We start from the raw sequence: 21,683 nt of genomic DNA, 5'->3' as shown, positions 1-21,683 counted from the left end.
TGGAGGAGTATCATCAGGTGGGGTGCAGTTCAGATGGTCTGAGAATATGACATTTGAGTAAAGAGCTGAAGGAGTTGTTGGAGTAACCATTGCAGGTATCTTCGGGAAGAATGTTGAAAAGTTTTGAAGCAGAGAAGTAGCATGATTCTGTTTAAATTTTTCTTCTGAAGTGATTTTTTTTATTATTAGTGAAATTAAGTCCCCCCCCCATTATTATGAATTGTCCGTCTGTGCTTGTTAATCTATGGTCTTAATGTTTTTTAATTGCATGTATTGATGATTTTAAATCTTTATTAAACATCTAACTGGTCATCTCACTTCTGTTCTTGCCCACCAGGCTGTTCTCAACTTAGTAGTGAAGAGTAATCCTCTTAAGTCAGATCATGTCACTCCTCTGCTTCAGGCCCTCCAGTGGTTCACAGTTTAAAACCAAAGTCCTCACAATGACCTACATAACCTGACCCCCATTTTTCCTTAGACTTTATCTCCTACTACTGTCTCCCTCACTAACTCCACTTCAGTCACTCTGATCTTCTTTCTTTTCCTTGACCTTGCTAAGCATGCTTTTGTCTCGAGGCTTCTCTCCTTGTTCTCTCTGTGTAGAAAGTTTTTTTCTCCACCATTTGCCCCCTTGCCTCCTTCAGATCTGTACTCCTGTCACCCTCACAGTGTGATCTTACATAACCACCCTATTCAAGCCCATGGTAGGCCTCTATCAAGGCCCTTTTTAGGACCGTGGTATGCTTCATTTATTCAGATCTTTAATATTATGAAGTTTTCTTCATAAAAATCTCGCTTACATCTTAAAGTTTACTTTTAGATATTTGTTTCTTATGGGGAATTGCTAGTTTTGTGTTTTTTCTCTTTAATGTTTTCTTACATGTTATTAATGTTATATAGAAAAACATTGGTTTTTGGGTGCCTGGGTGGCTCAGTCGTTGAACGTCTGCCTTCGGCTCAGGTCATGATCCCAGGGTCCTGGGATCGAGTCCCACATCGGGCTCCCTCCTCGGGGGGGAAGCCTGCTTCTCCCTCTCCCACTCCCGCTGCTTGTGTTCCTGCTCTCGCTATCTCTGTCTCTGTCAAATAAATAAATAAAATCTTAAAAAAAAAAGAAAAGAAAAACATTGGTTTTTGTATATGTATTTTGTATCTCTACAGATTTTTAAACTCAGTTATAATTTGTAAAAAAAAAAAACCCTCTGTGTTTTTTGATATGCATTCTGCTCATATGCAAAGAATAACCTTGCTTCTTTTCTAATTTTATAGTTTGTATTTATATCTTATTGAATTGGTGAGAATTTTCAGATTCATGTTAAATAATAATTGAAGGGTTCTGCTTGAGGTTGGGAAGTAAAAAGACATGAAAGACTTTCACTCCCATTGTAATAACATGAAATCATCACATAAACTAAGTAATCATACTCTTCTTTAAAGCCCTCGAATGCAAAGAAATCTTAGGAAGGGAAAGGGAAGGACTGAGCTCCAGAGGGACAAAGCCCTTCCTAGGTGATCAAGGGATGTAGAGTGCTTTCCTATCTCAGGCCAGAGGCTGAGATTGGGATTGAGGCTGGCAGAGGAGTGAGCCTGCCTGAGGACAAGCTTTACTGGAATGAGGAGAAACCAGCCAAACTTTTGAGAAACTAGAGACCCTAAATACAAAGATAATTGTTTCCACCCAGTTCTCTCATGTGGAAATCTTGCTGAGATTGGGGGCAAGCTGAAAAGTGAAGAGAGATCTCTTGATTTGCAGTTTCATGGCCTAACAATTTTGAAATATCAGACTGTTGAAGGCTAGCAGTCTCAAGGCTCTGTGGTCCCTAGGTGCTGTCATTTCATGAAGTCTCATAGTTTTGAAGTCTTGCGGTCATGCGCATGTTTAAGGTCTAACACAGAGATTGGCAAAACGTTTTTTTTTTTAAAAAGGCAGATAATAAATATTTCAGACTTGGGGGCCATATGTCTGTTTATCACCATTACTCAATTCTGCCATTGTAACACATTAGCAGCCATAAACTATATGTAAGTAAATGGCGTGGCTGTGTTTTAATAAAATGTTATTTATATAAACATGCATGCAGCCTTTAGGCTGGAGTTTATGGACCCCTGATTTCAAAAACTAGCAGTTTCTGGGTTTTCCTGAATAGAAATCTGAACTCAGTTTTCAAAGCATTTGAACCAGAGGCAAACTTAGTCTAACCAAAGCTGCAGTCAAGCTCCTATCCAAAATCTGGGATGATCAGTGATATCAGCCCCATGGAAATTAGGGACTTTGCATTTCCTGCTTTCATCATTCCTTTGTGTTGATTGCTCTCTGGCATCATTCAGTCTGAGGAACATCCTTTAATGCTTACTTCTGGTGCAGTTCTGCTATTGATGAAGTCTCTCAGCTTTGGTTTGTCCAAAAAATTCTTCATTATGCCTTTTTGGGGGAAGAATATTTTCACAGGATGTAGAATATGAGATTAACAGTACTTTTTTTCTTTCAGCACCCCCCCCCCCCGTTGTCTTCTGGCTCCCTTGTTTCTGAAGGGAAGTCATTGCTTATCTTAGTTCCCTTATTTGTAATGTGTTTTGCTTACCTCTGTTGCTGCTTTAAAGTTTTGCTATTAGCAATTTGATTGTGACTTGCCTTGGTTTGGTTTTCTTTGAATTTTTCTTACACAGAGTTTAATGAACTTTGGGATTTGTGGAATTACAGTTTTCATCAAATTTGGGGATTTTTCAGCTGTTATTATTTCAAATATTTTCTGCCATCCTTTTATGGGATCCCATGTGTGTTGTGTTGTTCGATATTATATAGTTCACTAAGATTCTAGTAACTTTTCACCTTCTTTCTCTCCTTATGCTTCCATTTGGATAGCATTTCTTTTGCTTGGTGTTCAGATTCACTTATCTTTCCTCTGTAGGTTTTAATCTGCTATTAAATTTTCCAGTGAATTTTTAAATTTCAAATATTGTATTCTTTATCTCTAGTAGTTCCAGTTGGTACTTTTTTATAGATTCCATTTCTTTCCTCAGTGTAGTCGTGGTTTTCCTTAAATTCTTGAGGTATTTCTGATAGATGTTTTAAGGCCTTGTTTGCTAATTCCATCATCTGTTATTTCTATAGCTTTTTGTATTGACTAATTTTTATCTTGGTTTTGGATCACTTTTTTCTGCTTGTTTTCATATTTTTGTGGATGCTAGACATTGTGAATGTTAAGGCTAAGTGGATTCTCCCTTTAAAAGGAGTTTGTTTTCTTTTGATAGGCAGTTAAATTACTTGTGGATCAGCTTGACATTTTGAAGGATTTTTTTAAAAGCTTTGTTGGGGCAGGTCTGGAGTAGCCTTTATTTTGGAGTTAGTTTTTCCCTTTTTTTAAGTGTGACCCTCTGAGTCTGTGAATACTCCCAGTGTTCGGTAAGGTATCCCCACTCTGGCTGGTCAAAACTTAGGCATATCCAAGCCCAGCCTCAATGAATTTCATTGTGTGCATACACAGCTTACTCTTCTGCTATTCTGCCAAAACTCAACAAGAGTCCTGTGCATACTTTTGGAGCTCTTTCTTTGTATAACTCTTTTCCTCTCCAGTAATCTGCCCTGTAAATTTCAGTTATCTTAACCTCCCAGAACTACAGCTTCTCGGTTTAACTTAGTGAAATCTCACTGCTTAGGTTCCTCATGCCTTACCAGTGTCTGGAAAGTGACTGCAGGTAAAAAACCATGGCAATGGAAGGACTCACCTGCTTGCTTTCTAGATCTTACTTTAGTTCCTTGGGGGGGAAAGCACATATAAAATATAACTGTGGTTGGAGCTTATCTGTAATTTTTTATTGTATCTTCTGTTGAATGAGGAGAGAAAGATATTCATGTTTTCATGATGCTCCTATTACTTATCACATTGTAAATCCTATTCTACATCATCTGTCATTTCTTGACTTTTGTTATTTATGAGATCCTTTTCATATTCTTTTTCATTAATTTAATAAGTATTGACTCTGTAGGTAGTTATCCTATCAACAGGATGAATCAGACATGGATCCTGCTATTAGGATGATTACAGTGTAACCAGGAATGAAATAAGATAAAAACAGAGAGAGAGGCAAACCATAAGAGAGTCTTAACTCTAGGAAACAAACTGAGGGTTGCTAGAGGGGAGGTGGGTGGGGGGAATGGGGTAATTGGGTGATGGGCACTAAGGAGGGCACTTGATGTAATGAGCACTGGGTGTTACATGCAACTGATGAATCATTAAATTCTCCCCCTGAAACTAATAACACACTATATGTTAACTAACTTGAATTTAAAAAAAAAAAAACTTTAAATCCAAGATAGAGATTGAAAATTATGAAAAATGAGTATAAGTAAAAGTGGTATAGGAACCCAAAAAGAAATGTCTCAGTTGTTTATTATTTTATATGTTGGATTTAAGCAACTACTTAATGGGAAATTGCAGACATTTTTTTTTTCTGATTTTGAAGCCACTTTTATATTAATTTGAATTTAATTTTCATGCAGTTTTCTTTATTTTTTAATTTATTTTAGAGCACAAGTGGGGGTGGGGGAGGGGCATATGGAGAGGGAGAGAGAATCTTAATCAGGCTGCACGCCCAGTGGGGAGCCCAGCTCCAGGCTAGATCTCATGACCCTGAGATCATGACCTGAGCTGAAATCAAGAGTCAGACACTTAACCAGCTAAGCCACCCAGGTGCCCCAATTTTCATGCCATTTTAGATATAATGTATTTGTCTTTCAGTTTTGTTTAGGTAAATATTTTTAGCAATTGAATTGGAAAATTAAAATATATCCTTGGAAGTTAAATGATCAGGTTGGACTAACTGCCTAGAAGAGAAGTCTGAGGTTTTATAATCTTATTTGATTTGACTCTCAGTGGAGGAATCAGACATCATTGATCTGGAGAAACGCTACTGGTTGCTAAAGGCTCAATCCCGGACTGGACGGTTTGACCTAGAGACATTTGGCCCATTGGTTTCACCACCCATTCGTCCATCTCTAAGTGAAGGTAGGAATCATTCTATCTTCTACAAATGTTCCTTGGTAAACACACCTGAAGCCATCTCTTATTTCTAATGAATATATCTTAACTCTAAAAGACCATAATGTTACAAGTTTGCAAGTTTCTTAAAAATAGTATAGTGGAAAAAAACTAAAAGGGGAATTAAGATTGTAGTGTTGAGCTTCCTATTCTACCTATGTGTAACCTTGCATCAAGGTTAGCTCCCTGCACCTGAATATCCTCAAATATAAAGCGAGTTTGACCAAGTTAGTCACTGTATTCCAGTGAAGTATCTCAGCCACTGGTGCAGGGATTAGGGTGATGGTCACTGCCTGGGTAGAGCTCCAGGTCTCCACACATAACCCCACCTCTTCCTCACCTCAAGCGCCTCCACTTTTTTTCTTCTACATAAGAAGGTTCCACTGCTGTATCTACCCCACCCCATTCCTACCCCCGCACCAAAAAAAAATTTAAGAAACTATTGGGCTGAACCATCTCTGAGGTCCTTTCTAGCTCTAAACTTTTCATTACTATAACTTTTTTTTATTTAATTAGGAATACAGAGAGTAATTATGGGTGATATCATAAAAATCATATTTAGAATCTGAATATTTGGGTTGTCTTTTTGATTCTGACCTTTTTTAACTTTTCTTTACTTTTGGCCAATCATTTAACCCCTCCTGAGCTTTAGTTTTCTACTATTTAAGGAATTACATTCTTAAAATGTACAGTCTGTGTTCATCACATTCCTGGGGTACTTCAGAAGTACTTATTGGAGGAGCCGGAGCAGATAGGGCTCTGGGCTTTTCCACTTACTTCAGCAGTGCAATTGGGATTTTACCTTTTTAGAATTGAATATTGAGAAATCATTTTATTTGAAAACAAAATTATTCCATTTGTATTTTACAAAAAGTTTAAAAACCACAGGATTATAAATTCTCTTTCTGATTTTAAATATTTATTTATAAAACATGAACTATGACAAAGAAGACTTCATTACAGAGAATATCTTTTGTTTGTAATATGGTGTGTTATTTTTCTTTGCTTAATGAAAGCTTTATGGGAGCTTACATAACATCATGTTATATCTTTGAGTATACATCAGCTTTTCTCCTTCATTTTTCCTTTTTCTTCATAATCTTTCTAAGTAAGGATAATTATAATTTCTGATTTTTTTTAGTTTTTAATTTTTTAAATTGATTTTAATTTTTTACATACTATTGTCATCTTTAGCTGTTACAACTGATAGAAGATAGAGACAAACAGGCAAATATAACTGAACACTAAATGACTGTAATGTATTTTCTGCAAGGATCTTAAGTTTTAGTTATACCAGGAGAAAAATGCTTCCTGAGACAGTGGGAACTACTGATAAACTTTTTTTTTAATTTGGCAAGTTTATAGGTATCATGCTCCTTTCATAAACATGATATTATTAACATTAGGAGGCTTGTTGACTGTGATTTATGGTGTCTTTTCCTATTTCACAGGTTTGTTCAATGCTTTTGATGAAAATCGTGACAATCATATAGATTTTAAGGAGATATCTTGTGGGTTATCAGCCTGTTGCAGGGGACCCCTGGCTGAAAGACAAAAATGTAAGTGTGTTAAACATTTAATTTAAACAATTAAAAATCTGCAAACTGTATATACAGAGAAAAAATTAGCATTCATCCATGTAAAATCATCTGTGTATTAAGGCTTGAATTTTTATCACGTTGTCAGGTTGGCAAATACCAGTCTCACACTGAGGTTTTACTGAAGTCGGTCTAAGGGTTCAATCTTCTTTTTTACTGTGGAGTAGTTTGGGATCTTTGTGATTAATAATGGAACTGATTTTCCTGATGAATTTGCAGTTCATGATAAGTGAACTACATCAGTCACAATATATTTGACAGTGTTAAGCATTTAGAAAACATTTTCTGGTAGTCCATAGAGAATTTGTGTCTTGCATAATTTAAAGTACAACTCATTTTCTGTCACTTGTATACATTAATATTTTATTAGTAAGATGAAATCTGTGATCAAAACACAACTTTATTAAATACTAAAATGGTCTTATACCTAGCTAAAATGTTGTTACAGCATAATTTACAAGCATAAGTACATTATGTTATTAAATCTTAACCATATTTGAGAAAATGCAACAGTTTACATTTAATTGGAACCTAATTCTGTTGTATTTACTAGGGTCATCATTTCTGTGTCTTTCTAAAATACAGCTGCACAAATGTCACTTATTTTGGGTGTGCTATTTGATATTTTGATCTTCTTTAGTAATATTTACTATGATGCACTCAATTGATTTAGTAGCATAATTATTATGGTGGTATATTGAAATAGATAATTATTTAATCTTAAAATTCAGGATTCTTTCCTGATGATATGCCATTACTACAATCTGGCTTTATAGTAGATTATATGTTCCCATTAAAGTTCTAATTTTAAATAAGGAGGCTGAAATCTTTGCTTCTCACGTGAGGTTAATTATCACCTTATATTTGTTTTTAATTTCCTTTTTGCTGATGGACTAACAGAAGTTAGCAAACTGTCATGATTTGTTTGGAGTTAATTAGGAAAGTGCTGATATTTCTTTTCTCTTTTTTTTTGAAGATTTTATTTATTTATTTGGGAGAGTGTATGTGCAGGAGTTAGGGGAGGGGTAGAGGGAGAGGGAGAAGCAGACTTCTTGCTGAGTAGAGAAGGAGACTTCTTGCTGAGCAGACTTCTTGCTGAGCAGGGCTCAATCCCAGGACCCTGAGATCACGACCTGAGCCAAAGTCAGACACCTAAGCCGATTGAGCCACGCAGGCGCCCCACTGCTGATATTTCTAGTTCTTAGCATGTTGTATATAACTTCACTGAGGAGTTGAAATTGTTCTTTGGCAAAAAATTGAGTGTGCATTAATTACATTAGAGAGGCAGAGTGGAAGCAGACCATCTTTATAACACCTTGTTATTGATTTTTTTTTTTCTTTTTTAAATTTGAGAGAGAGAGCGATTTTGAGAGTAAGCAGGGGTGGGGAGGGCCAGCAAGAGAGGGAGAGAAAGAATCTCAAGCAGACTCCCCACTGAGCATGGACCTCAACGTGGGGCTTGATATCATGACCCTTAGTTCATGACCTGAGCCAAAACCAAGAGTCAGACGCTTAACTGACTAAGCCACCTAGGTGCTCCACCTTATTATTGATTCTTAATATAAATGGAATATTTTCAACATTATAAAAATCAATTCTGCAATGATCAGTTTTAAATATTAGAAATTAAAGGCTTGGATTACTTCCTCAAAACTATGAGGTATTGTAATATTTATTGTATAGTAACTTAACCCTTTTTTATTAGTTTGCAAGGAATTTAGCTCTAGATTTGGGTAAAGGATAGGACTCTGTAACCCAGGTAGTGATTCAGAGAGAGATACATGAAGTATGCAGGAAGTCCTACTAGTGCAGAGGACTTCAATGACATATTATAGTCTGCTCCAGATGAGAACTTAATCCAGAATATACTTGCTTGAGAAACTAAGTGATTTTACTAGGACAACTTCTAGTGAAAGGCATTGTACTTCAGAATAGAAAAGTAATTTCCATCCATAAGAGTTTCTTTTCTTTAGTTTGCTTCAAGGTGTTTGATGTTGACCGTGATGGAGTTCTCTCCAGAGTTGAACTGAGAGACATGGTGGTTGCACTTTTAGAGGTGTGGAAGGACAACCGCACAGATGATATCCCAGTAAGTTCTGATTTTATACATATTGTTGCATGTAAACTTCCAATAAGAAAATAGAGTGGAGGATTTAAAAAGAGAGAGAGAGAAAGGGAAAAGGATTTGTTATTACTTTGAGTTGCTGTATTAGGCTACTACTCCACATATTCATAGCTGAAGGTACAAAATTGGGAAGACAATGTGCCTTAGAAAATTTAATAAACTGAACTTACTGTGTAAAGTAAGAATGAAACTGCAGGAGAATTCTCTTAATTTTTTCAAAGCAAATCTATTTATTAAGGTAATTTTTAAAAAGTACTTGACTGATAATTACTAAAGTGGAGGGATGTGGGAGGATGGGTTAAACAGGTGATGGGAATTAGGGAGGGCACTTGTGATGAGCAGTGGGTGGTGTATGGAATTACTGAACCACTATATTGTATACCTGAAACCAATATAACATGTATAACACTGTAAAAATATAAAATAATATTAAAAAATTTTTAATAAATAATTATTTACATACTTGACTGAAATACAGTATATTTTAGCCATTGAATAATAAAAATGATAGCTACTCTTTTCTAATTATTCCTTTGGATTTCTGTTTTTAAAGGAGTTACATACGGATCTCTCTGACATTGTAGAAGGCATATTAAATGCACATGACACCACAAAGGTGAGTCTAGCTAGGACAAGAATGAATTATATTCTTTTCTAAAAATACCATGGTGGGGCGCCTGGGTGGCTCAGTCGTTAAGCATCTGCCTTCAGCTCAGGTCGTGATCCCGGGGTCCTGGGATCAAGCCCCCGCATCGGGCTCCCTGCTCTGCGGGAAGCCTGCTTCTCCCTCTTCTACTCCCCCTGCTTGTATTCCCTCTCTCACTGTGTCTCTCTCTGTCAAATAAATAAATAAAATCTTTAAAAATATATAAATAAATAAATAAAAATACCGTGGTACTCTGAATTAGGATATATAGCTTATATACATATTTGAATCTCCCCTGCATCATCTCCACCAAGTGCTTATTTGGACCGACAGTTATAGTACCTCCAAGTTGTCTCTAAAGAAAGCCCATTCCATCTTTTTTTTTTTTTTTAGATTTTATTTATTTATTTGAGAGAGAGAGAGTGTGTGCATAAGAGAAAGAGTACAAGCAGGGGTGGGGGGGAAGGGCAGTGGGGCTTGGTCCCAGGACCCCGAGATTATGACCTGAGCTGAAGGCAGATGCTTAACTGACTGAGCCACCAGGCGCCCAGCGCATTCCATCTTTAAACAACTCCATTAAGTGTTTGTATATACATTTATATTTTATAAGCTAGGTATTTTATAAAAATTAAGTAGACATAGCCCTTGTCATCTGTGGTTTATAATATTTATTTTTCCCATTTTAATAAGTTATGGTAGGGCTAACCTTATACTGAGCAAAAGAAGTCACACAAAAAAGAATATTTACTGTATATTTCCATGTATATGAAACTCAAAAACAGAGGCAAAACTAACAAATGGTGATAGGTATTAGAATAGTTATTTGGGGGATGGGTGGATTAATTGGGAAGGACCATAAGATATCTGGGATGATGGAAATGATTTTTTTTTTAAGATTTTGTTTATTTGAGAGAGAGCGTGTGCACAAGCAGGGGGAGGGAAAGGGGGATAAGCAATCTCCCTGCTGAGCAGGGAGCCCAACATGGGGAGCTCAACATGCGGAGCCCCATGTGGGGCTTGATCCCAGGACCCTGAGATCATGACCTGAGCTGAAGTCAGACACTTAACCAACTAAGCCACCCAGGCGCTCTGATGGAAATGATTTTTTATCTCAATCTGGGTGATGCATACATTCCTGAATTATATTTTTCAATAGTATTGGTAAAATCTCCACTGAATTATTTAATGGCAACCAAATTAATCATGTAATACCAGGAATAAGCATATACTTTACGAAGAGTAAATTCTTGATTTTTTTTTTTTAGACAACATTTATTAGTAAGGATATTATTATAGGTTTATTCCTATGGCTTATATTACTGTAATGTCTTTGTGACCCTATGTGAAATTGAAAATAAAGCACATATGTGAGGCACATTTGAGTTATTTTGAGCCTTTCCATTCAAACATTGACATGTACCAAGTACCAGATTGGTTAGATATAGTCCATAGTAGTATTACAGAGGTTTAGAAAAAATAAGGGACATCAGTTTTTTTTTTTCTTTCTTCAGTCACAATTCCAGAAGGAATCATTATAGTCTTATTAACTGATGCTCAATAGAAACAAATAATAGAATGAGTTTTACAGGGCTTGAGCTTGTTTGACAATACAGCCTTCTCCCTCATTTACTTCTCTCTGCCAGAAAACTAAGGTATCCACTTCTCTTTGATATGCATAGAAACCTGGAAAAATTTCTGTTAGAAAATGCCTCATATAGAGGTACAATTTCTAATACCCTTTTTCTGAGCGGTAAATATGTAGGTATTATTACTATCTATTTTATGTAAGATATAATTTCTTCTTCTGGCTCTACTGTGAACATTAACAACAAGATAATTTAGGGATGCCTGAATGGCTAAGTTGGTTGAGTGTCTACCTTCCTCTCAGGTCATGATCCTGGGGTCCTGGGATCAAGCCCCGCACTGGGCTTCCTGCTTGGCAGGGGAGTCTGTTTCTCTCTCTCCCTTCCCCCACTCGTGCCCTCTCTCTCTCACTCCCAAATAAATAAATAAAATCTTTTTTTTTTAAAGATTTTATTTATTTGACAGAGAGATACAGCGAGAGAGGGAACACAAGCAGGGGGACTGGGAGAGGGAGAAGCAGGCTTCCAGCGGAGCAGGGAGCCCGATGCAGGGCTCGATCCCAGGACCCTGGGATCATGACCTGAGCCGAAGGCAGATGCTTAACTGACTGAGCCACCCAGGCACCCCAATAAATAAAATCTTTAAAAAAAGAAAAAAAACAAGATTAATAGTGGTAACAGTTTAGAGTAAAACTTGGACCTTTCAGCCAAACCTATTAACCATTATCACTGGAGACAGATTATGTCAATATTACACTTTTTTGGGTACTCTTAGATTTAGTATTAACATACTAGAAGAAGCTGTATTACGAAAACTAATAATTATAATCACAGTACTTTAAAATCCCTTTGTATCATATATGGTTATCATATAGTAAAAAGAGAACATATCAATATCATTAATAAAAGCAAAAAACATTACTATTCATCTAGAATTGGACACATGCAGTAAAAAACATTTGGTTATAGTTCTTCTGAACAAGAAAAAAACATATATTGCCTCTATATGCATATGTAATTTTTTGTATATGTTGACACCACAAAAATGTTACTTTACTCAACTTGTAATTTGTTAAATTGTTTTTTGGGGAAAATTAATATAGTTATTTATTTATTTTTGATATATCAAAAATTTGTTATCAAGTTCCTTTAAATGTCTAATTAGTCTGATAATATTATCAGATATTTCTAAGAGGGTCTTAGAAAATTGTTAGAATTGGGGCGCCTGTGTGGCTCAGTTGGTTAAGTGTCTGCCTTCCTCTCAAGTCATGATCCTGAGGTCCTGGAAGAGCCCCACATTGGGCTCCCTGCTCAGCGGGGAGCCTGCTTCTCCATCTCCCGCTGCCCCTCCCCCTGCTCAAGTTCTCTTCGGTCATGCTCTCTCTCTCAAATGAATAAATAAAATCTTTTAAAAAAAGAAAGAAAAAATTGTTAGAATAAAGTGCATAATCCTGAGTCTGCTTTTTGCTTTCACAATTTGTAAATATTCCACTTTCCCTATTCAGAGCCTTTTGCGGTTTTCCATAGATAACCCTTGAAGCAGGAGATAATGTGAGTTATTTCCCAGATCTATTTGGAGGAGTGAAGATTGTTGACAATAAATTGTCCTTATTACCACTGACTGCTTTGACAGAGTTTTGTTACTTTTAAACTTATCCTAGCTGGTCTAAGTTTTCAGATGAACACACAGCATCTACTTTAAATTTTTGGTTTGCTTTCAGAAAAATTACTGATACAAGTTTAATAAACCAGATTTTATTCAAATGCTATAAAAATGAGGACATTCTTGGGGCGCCTGGGTGGCTAGTCAGTTGGGCATCTGCCTTTGGCTCAAGTCATGATCCCTGGGATTGAGCCCCATGTTGAGCCCCTTGTCGGGCTCCCTGCTCAGTGGGGAGTCTGCTTCTCCATCTCCCTCTGCTCGTCCTCCCTGCTTATGTGCCCCCTTCTCTCTCAAATAAATTAAAAAAACAAAACAAAATAGTCTTTAAAAATGAAAACATTCTTAACATGAAATCTTCTAAAATATTCTTTCTCTTTCAGATGGGCCATCTTACTCTAGAAGACTATCAGATCTGGAGTGTGAAAAATGTTCTTGCCAATGAATTTTTGAATCTGCTTTTCCAGGTATGTTTAAGGTAAATGACAGGTACAGAGAATAGTAGTTCTACACCTGTTTCATTGTGTAGTGGTTATTACAACTCAGCTACAAAGCCACATATTATAAAAAGAACTACATTATCCTGTATACACCTGAAAGATGGTAAGATAGAGTATGAGAGCCCTGAGGCATCTCAAAATCATGACATGAGAGATGAGGAAGTAGAATAGAGGTGATTATGTGTTATTTATCTTATAACTCATGGTAGACCAGCATGTTAAATACATAGAGAATAATTTTAGATTGCAAAAGCCATCATAATTTCCTATTTTTCTTCACTGTTGTCTTTTTTAAAGGCCCTTCCTAACAAGTCAGGCAGTGTGAACAGAAAGATGGATCATAAGTAGGCAGCTGTAAAATTTTCAATGTACACAGTCCCTCCAGTTAGATTATCTTGGCTGCAAGCCTGTTTCTAAATGTTTTAAAAAATTCTTTAGAAGAACCAAGAAAGATTGAAGAAGGAAGAGAGAAAAAGTGCAAAGTGCCAGGAATGAACATTAAGTCATAAGGCTTGCCAGATTTCAACTATTTTCCTCGTTAGAGTAGTTCTCTTGCTCCAGTTTAAAAAAGTAATTTATGGGGCGCCTGGGTGGCTCAGTTGGTTAAACGACTGCCTTCGGCTCAGGTCACGATCCTGGAGTCCCGGGATCGAGTCCCGCGTCGGGCTCCCTGCTCAGCTGGGGGTCTGCTTCTCCCTCTGACCCTCTTCCCTCTCTTGCTATCTGTCTCTCATTCTCTCTCTCTCAAATAAATAAATAAACTCTTTAAAAAAAAAGTAATTTATGATTTCCCATTTTTTATAATTCTTCATAAATATTTAAGTTGATTTAGTAGTGGTATTTTAGATTCTTATTTTATTTTCCTTCCCTTGTAAAAACACCCCTGTGATGAAGGTCAGTAAAGTTTGGTATTTTTATATCTATCATGCTCTTCCATTTAAAAAAAAAAGAATAACTCGTCTGTGCATGGCTGTGTTGGAATAAATGGAAATTGGTCTCTTCCTAATAGCTAATGACTAATGACTATGGATATAAAACATATACAGTCTAAAAAGCCTGTAATATCAATTTATATCAATCAGTTGCTCCACTATCAGTTATAATTTTCATCAGGATTTAAGTTGATGGCTTTATAAAATATAAACATGTACAAAAATTGTATAAATCACTATTCTAAACAGAAATGACTTGCTTGGTAATATCAAAATTGATCAACTATTTTTTTTTTTTTTTTAGATTTTATTTATTTATTTGAGAGAGAGAATGAGAGAGAGAGAGCACATGAGGGGGGGAGGGTCAGAGGAAGAAGCAGACTCCCTGCTGAGCAGGGAGCCCGATGCGGGACTTGATCCCAGGACTCCAGGATCATGACCTGAGGCGAAGGCAGTCGCTTAACCAACTGAGCCACCCAGGTGCCCTGATCAACTATTTTTATCATTTAAAATAATATCCTCATTACTTTATCTCAATTATATAAACATTTAGATCACTTAGGCTTATGTCTGTGTCATCTTGTAGCTCTCACATAGCATAGCGTTTTGATTTTTTTTGTATTGCCTTTTGTTTTCTCATATTTTTTTTTTTAAGATTTTTTTTTTATTTATTTGCGAGAGAGAGAATGAGAGACAGAGAGCATGAGAGGGAGGAGGGTCAGAGGGAGAAGCAGACTCCCTGCTGAGCAGGGAGCCTGATGTGGGACTCGATCCCGGGACTCCAGGATCACAACCTGAGCCGAAGGCAGTTGCTTAACGAACTGAGCCACCCAGGCGCCCCTCATTTTTTTTTTTCTCATTCTTATCAAGGACTTGCAGTGGCACTATTTTTCTATGACTAATTTATAAATAAGCATATGCTTGAGATTTGCTTTTGTGTGTGTGTTTCTAACATACTATGAAGAGCTGAAAGATAGTTTCCATTGAATACCTGTCACCTACATTTTAACATTACATTTTACTGTAATGTTATATGTTTATATGTATATAAAAGCATATACAGTATGCTTTTAAGTAAGAGACTGTTATGCTAAGTTGTTTTATTTTCTATGTGTCTTAAAATTGGTAGAGTTAGTTGGTAAGTCTAGCGATAAAAACTTGAATTATGCTCTTATTTGCCAAGATCCTTCTTGACTGTTTCGGCTGTTTAAGTGTAACATACATAAGTGTCAATAGAATTAGAAAACCATCCCTGTAGTAATATCTTTATTTTCAATCTTTTTTGTAAACTCAGTGCCCAATATTTTGCAGAGGAAGCATGCTAAACATAACCAGGGTCTTGTTTCTTGTGCATTTGTCAAAAAGTGTCAAGTTTTAAAAAGCATGGTAGGCAGAAAAATGCACACCACCTCCAACACCAATTATCCATGCCCTAATCCCTGGAACCTGGGCATATGTAATCTTACATGGCAAAAGGGACTTTGCCAGCTGTATCAGCTTAAAGACTCTGAGATAGGGAGATTAGCCTAGCAGATGGGCCTATCTAATCACATGAGTCCTTAAAAGTAGAGCACCTTTTCCAGCTCTGGTCAGGAAGAGGGAGGGAGGTAAAGGAGGAGAGGGAGAGAAATGACTTGGAAGAAGGGTTAGAGATGCTGGCTTTGAGATAAAGGAAGGGGCTGTGAGCAAAGTAATGTGGATGAACTCTGGAAGCTGGAAAAGGCAAGGAAATGTATTCTTTTTTTATTCTTTTTTTATTTTTTAAAGATTATTTATTTGACAGAGAGAGACAACAAGAGAGGGAACACAAGCAGGGGCAGTGGGAGAGGGAGAAGCAAGCTTCCCGGCCGAGCAGGGAGCCCAATACGGGGCTCGATCCCAGGACCCTGGGATCATGACCTGAGCCGAAGGCAGCCGGTTAACAACTGAGCCCCCCAGGCACCTCTGTATTCTTTTTTTAACCTCCAGAAAGGAATGCAGCTCTGCTGACACCTTGATTTTTTTTTTTTTTTTAAGATTTTATTTATTCATGAAAGACAGAGAGAGGCAGAGGGAGAACCAGGCTCCCTGCGCTTGATACAGGACTCAACCCCAGGACCCTGGGATCATGACCTGAGCCGAAGGCAGATGCTTAACCTACTGAGCCACCCAGGTGCCCCAACCTTGATTTTTAACCTAGCGAGGCCCATGTCTGAATTTTAACCTACAGAACTATAAGATAATAAATTTGTATTGTTTTAAGATGCTGAATTTGTGATAATTTATTACAGACGCAATAAAAAACCAATGCAGAGAAGATAATCCACATTTATGGATTGTAAGGCTCAACATCTTAAAGGTGTCAGATCCCTTTAAATTGGTTTGTAGAGGGGCGCCTGGGTGGCTCAGTTGGTTAAGCGACTGCCTTCGGCTCAGGTCATGATCCTGGAGTCCCGGGATCGAGTCCTGCATCGGGCTCCCTGCTCAGCGGGGAGTCTGCTTCTCCCTCTGACCTTCCCCCCTCTCATGCTCTCTCTATCTCATTCTCTCTCTCAAATAAATAAATAAATAAATAATCTTTAAAAAAATAAAAATAAAAAAATAAATTGGTTTGTAGATTTGGTACGCTAGCAATCAAAATCCCAAAAAGTTTAATGTCATTGTTTTTGTAGAACTTAAGCTGATTCTAAGTACATAAAGAAGTGGAAAGGGCCAAAAATAGTCAGGATAATGTAAAGAACAGTGTTAGAGGACTGAAGTCACCGGATATTAGGACTTCCGATAAAACAACAGTATTAAGACAATATGATATTTGTGTGTGTGAAGGTAGACATAGACCAGTGAAACAATACTGAGAGTTTTTAAACAGACCTACATGTATGTGATCACTTGATTTATAATCAAGAAGACATTGCATTGCTTGATCTTGTCAATAAATGGTGTACTGGGTCAATTGGTATCTCTACGGGGAAAAATGCATCATTATTCCTACCTTGTGCCATAGGTGAAAATTAATCCCAAGTAGGATTATAAGTCTTAGAAGTTTAAAAGGTAAAAATAAAGCATTTAGAAAATAATGTACAAGAATATTTTAATGGCTTTGAGGTGGAAAAGAGTTCTTTAAAAGGACACAGAAAGCATTAACCACCAAGGAAAAGTTTTTAAGTTGGACTTCAGTAAAATTAAGAGGTTTTTTATTTTTGTTTTTTAATTGGGAGATACCATTAAGAAAATGAAAAGATAAGCAATGCAGTGGGAGAAGTTGTTTGTGATACTTATATCCAACAAGATGGGTGTCTAGGGCATACAGAGCATAAAAATCAATGAGAAAAAGGTAAAACTTTAATATAAAAATGTGTAAAGAAAACTTGAAGAGATGCTTCACCAAAGAGAATATCCAAATAGTTAATGAATGTTATGAAAAGGGGCTCCTTAGTCATCATAGAAATACTATTAAAACCACATATGAAATAGTAGTAGACATGCCCCAGAATGATTAGTTTTTAAGTGATATGAAGTATTGATGAGGATAACAAGAACCTGGAACTCTCATACATTGCCAGTAGGAATATAAATTATTACAAATACTTTGGAAATTGGGGCACCTGGGTGGCTCAGTCACTTAAGTGTCTGCCTTCAGCTCAGGTCATGATCCTGGGGTCCTGGGATTGAGCCCGGTGTCGGGCTCCCTGCACAGTGGGGAGTGCCACTCCCCCTGCTTGTGTTCTCTCACTCTTCTCTGATAAAAAAATAAAATCTTTAAAAAAATAAATAATTTGGAAATTGCTTGGCAGTATTTTCAAAAGTTGAATGTGCGCTTACCCCATGACTCATAAAGTCTACCTCGTATGTAAACCCTACAGAAACATGTATATCTGAGCACCAAAAGACATACAGGTAAGTTCTTATAACTTGTTATAGCCCAAAACAGAAAATGACACAAATACTTATCAACAATAAATACATAAACAATAAGTAAATTGTAACATGTGCATAGAGTGGTATATTGTAACGCAATGAAAATAAGTATAATAGTGCCACACACAAAAACATGGATGAATCTTATATAATCTTGAATTGAAAATACTAGACCAAAAAATTCAAAAGCAGGCAAAACCTATGGTGACAGAATTCAGAATCATGGATACATCAAAGGGGCTCAGTGATGTGTGGGAAGGAACCCATAGTGGGACTTTTGATGAGATAGCAGTGTTCTATTTCTTGACTCGGTAAAGGTTTCATAGATGTTACTTTGTGAAAAGTCATTGAACTGTACACTTAAGATTTGTTCACTTGTAAGCATGAATACTCTATTTCCATTTTCTGTAAGTTTGCTTAGAAAAATAGGTTTTGAGGCACCTGTGTGGCTCAGCCGGTTAAGCGTCCAACTCTTGATTTTGGCTCAGGTCAGATTAGGTAGTCAGATCAAGCCCTGCATCAGGCTCAGTGGGGAGTCTGCTTGAAGAATCTCTCCCACTGATTCCTCCCAGCACCCCCCCAAATAAATAAATCTTTAAAAAAGAAAAATAGGTTTCAAAACTCAAGTATTTAATATGAGAATGGATGAAACAAACAGTGGTATGTTCACAGTGGAATACTATTCAGCAGTAAAAATGAACTGCTGCTGCATAGAAGAGTCTCGAAAACCCAATTTGTGGATTTTGTAAACAAAACTGTAAACAGATATTGAACTCTGATTAATGTTGGCCATGCTGATGTATTTATAAAAAGCTGTACTAATGTCTGTAATTTACTTTGAAATGCATCCAAAAATTAAGATGGATTGATGGATGAATTAAGGGATAGATAGATGCAAGTATAATAAAATGTTAATGTTAGAATCTAGGTAATGGGTATAATGTGTTCAGTGTAAAATTCTTTCAACTTTTCTGTATTTTTGAAATTTTTCATGAGAAAATGTTGAAAAAAATTACATCTTTTGTGATGATATTTAGAGAAGGCAAATAAGTTAAGGAGGAAATGAGTCTTAAAAAGCATATTTAACATTAGTGACATAATTTTTCTTCTTGAACTATTTAAACTAAAATGCCACCCATATCTTTTGTCTCCTATAGCCTCTTCATCTCCCTTCACCTTCCTCCCCAAGTGCCATGATATGCTCTTCAGATTTCAGAAATGAAAATAATATTCTCTGCATGGTTCTTTTCTTTCTTCTTCTCTGGCTCTGTCTCTCTCTTGCCCACCCTCCCTCCCTCCCTTCCTTTCTTGTCTCACACAGAGATTTGGAAGTTGGCCTCTATTGAAATGGTTTGTTTAAAATAAAAACAAACAAACAGCTAAAGTTTAAAGTTCAAAGTTGTTCAAGTGAATCATTGATAACTCATCAGTTGAAAGCTATTGCTAATTCAGATTCCCATCTACAAAGTGGAACTCATGCAGAGAATGTGAAATACTATACAATCCAGTCATTGGCACCAGTCAATGAAGTTTGATTTACCACTTCTTTCTCTAGGTATGTCACATAGTTCTGGGGTTAAGACCAGCTACTCCAGAAGAAGAAGGACAAATTATTAGGTAAGTTTATAGTTTCAATCTGTGTATTTTTCATTATATAGTTGAAATTTCTGACACCTGAAATATATTGTTAATAAGTAACAGCATGTCCCATTTTAATACAGTCATTACGGTGACACCTTGTTTCTCCAAATTAATTTCATGTTGAAATATTTTTGTTAAAGTAATTTCCTAACTAAGGGATTGGATTAATTTAGAAATCAGATTCTCGTTAGCATTAAAATTGTATTGAGTACTGAATTTATTATTTTTTGAAATAAGACATTTTATACAAAAGATAAAAGGTAGCAATTTTTCCTTACTACAAAACAATTCATGTTTATTGTAGAAAGATTATAAAGTAGAACTAAACAAAAAGAAGCAAAAAAATGCCCACCACCTCTGTATTTACAGGTAATTGCTGTTGACATTTTTTTCAGCATTATTGAGGTATAATTGACATCTAATATTGTAAGATATTTAAAGCGTACAGTGTGATTTGATATATGTATCCATTGTGAAAGGATTCCCTTCATCAAATTAACACATCCATCACTAGCCCCTCACATACTTTTTTGGTGTGTGTGAGAATATTTAAGTTCTACTCTTCAGTCATACACTATAGTGTTAATCAACTGTAGTCACCATGCTGTACATTACATCTGCAGACTTGATTCATCTTATCATAAAAGTTTGTACCCTTTTTTATCACCCTTTCTCTATATCCCCCAACCCCCAACAACCACTTTTCTACTCTCTGTTTCTGAATTAGACTTTTTTAAGATTCTACATATAAGTGCTATACCTTGCAGTATCTGTCTGTCTTTGTCTGGCTTATTTCACTTAGTATAAATTCCTTTCATCCTCATCCATGTTGCTGTAAATGACAGGATTTCCTTCTTAAGACTAGATAATAGTCCATTGTATATATGTACCACATTTTGTTTATCCATTCATTGTTGGACACTTAGGTTGTTTTCATACCTTGACTTTTGTGAATAATCCTTCAAAGAATATGGAAGTAAAGCTATCATCTTCAAGATAATGATTTTGCTTCCTTTGGTTATATATCCAGAAGTGAGATTGCTGGATTATATGGTAGTTCTTTTTTTAAATCTCATGTGAAACCTTTTTTTTATAGTGGCTATTCCAGTTTACAGTGTACAAGGGTTCCTTTTTCTCTACATCTTTGCCAGTGTATATTATTTCTTGTGTTTTTGATAATAACCATACTGACAGGTGTGAGGTGGTACCTCATTGTGTTTTGATTTGTATTTCCCTAATGATTAGTGAGGTTAAATATCTTTTCATGTAGCTGTTGGCCATTTGTATGTCTTTTTTTAGAAAAATGTCTATTTTAGGTTCTTTGTTATTTTTATTATTCTTATTATCTTACTATTAAGTGATACGAATTTCTTATACTTTTTTTTGGATATAATCCCCTATCAGATTTGTGGTTTGCAAATATTTCCTCCCATCCCATAGATTGACTTTTCATTTTGTTGATGGTTGCACTATTGACATTTTTATATACGTATACCCACGTGTTTATGCCTTTGTTGGAATTTGTAGTTTTTTTTAAATAAGAAAACTTCAAAATATTGTTTTATTTTTGGCCTCCATTTTCACTGCAGATCATATCAAATGATACTTTTACATATCAGTAAAGCCTCTTATAATTTAAATGACTGGCTAATAGGCCCTTTTCATCCCCTATTTTTAATCTCTATTTTTCTTTAGTATAATTTAGAAATAAAGTCTGTATGCCTTTGGTTAGATATGTATTTAGGCAAAATTACTTGTGGTGAAATATCTTTATAATAGGCCTGCACGTTTTTATGGCTATGATTCAATATTTAATATATCAAGTATCCTTCATTGCTTGAGTGTTACACCATTATACTCTACATTTGTGTAGAAAGTTTCAGAAACAGGACAGAATCTCTAATAAACTTCGCTTTTAAAATAAATTCAATACATAGTTTGTTACTTACTCTTAAAAGTAGTGTGTATACAAATTTTTCAGTAGTTTTTTCTGGTGTAGGATTGCTTGATAAAAGAGAGTTTACTGAAATAGGGGTGCCTGGGTGGCTCAGTCAGTTAACCG

At 36.1% G+C, this 21,683-nt stretch overlaps 1 protein-coding gene across 3 annotated transcripts in view; it reads left to right on the top strand.

Annotated features, from left to right (window-relative positions):
- The window catches only part of USP32 (ubiquitin specific peptidase 32), a 220,331-nt gene that overhangs the window by 136,742 nt on the left and 61,906 nt on the right, over window positions 1-21,683 (top strand). For all 3 annotated transcript variants that reach the window (XM_064582871.1, XM_064582870.1, XM_064582872.1), the window contains 6 exons: window positions 4,875-5,006; window positions 6,491-6,598; window positions 8,611-8,726; window positions 9,316-9,378; window positions 13,035-13,118; window positions 19,536-19,597. In XM_064582871.1, coding sequence (XP_064438941.1) covers window positions 4,875-5,006; window positions 6,491-6,598; window positions 8,611-8,726; window positions 9,316-9,378; window positions 13,035-13,118; window positions 19,536-19,597 — 565 coding nt within the window. The remainder of the gene's footprint in view (window positions 1-4,874; window positions 5,007-6,490; window positions 6,599-8,610; window positions 8,727-9,315; window positions 9,379-13,034; window positions 13,119-19,535; window positions 19,598-21,683) is intronic.

Source organism: Mirounga angustirostris, unplaced genomic scaffold (genome assembly GCF_029215605.1).
Source record: "Mirounga angustirostris isolate CCGP_5_RB_7025 unplaced genomic scaffold, mMirAng1.0.hap1 SCAF_17, whole genome shotgun sequence".
NCBI lineage: Eukaryota > Metazoa > Chordata > Mammalia > Carnivora > Phocidae > Mirounga > Mirounga angustirostris.
Note: the sequence above shows the minus strand (reverse complement) of the source record. Positions and strands in the feature narration are given on the sequence as shown.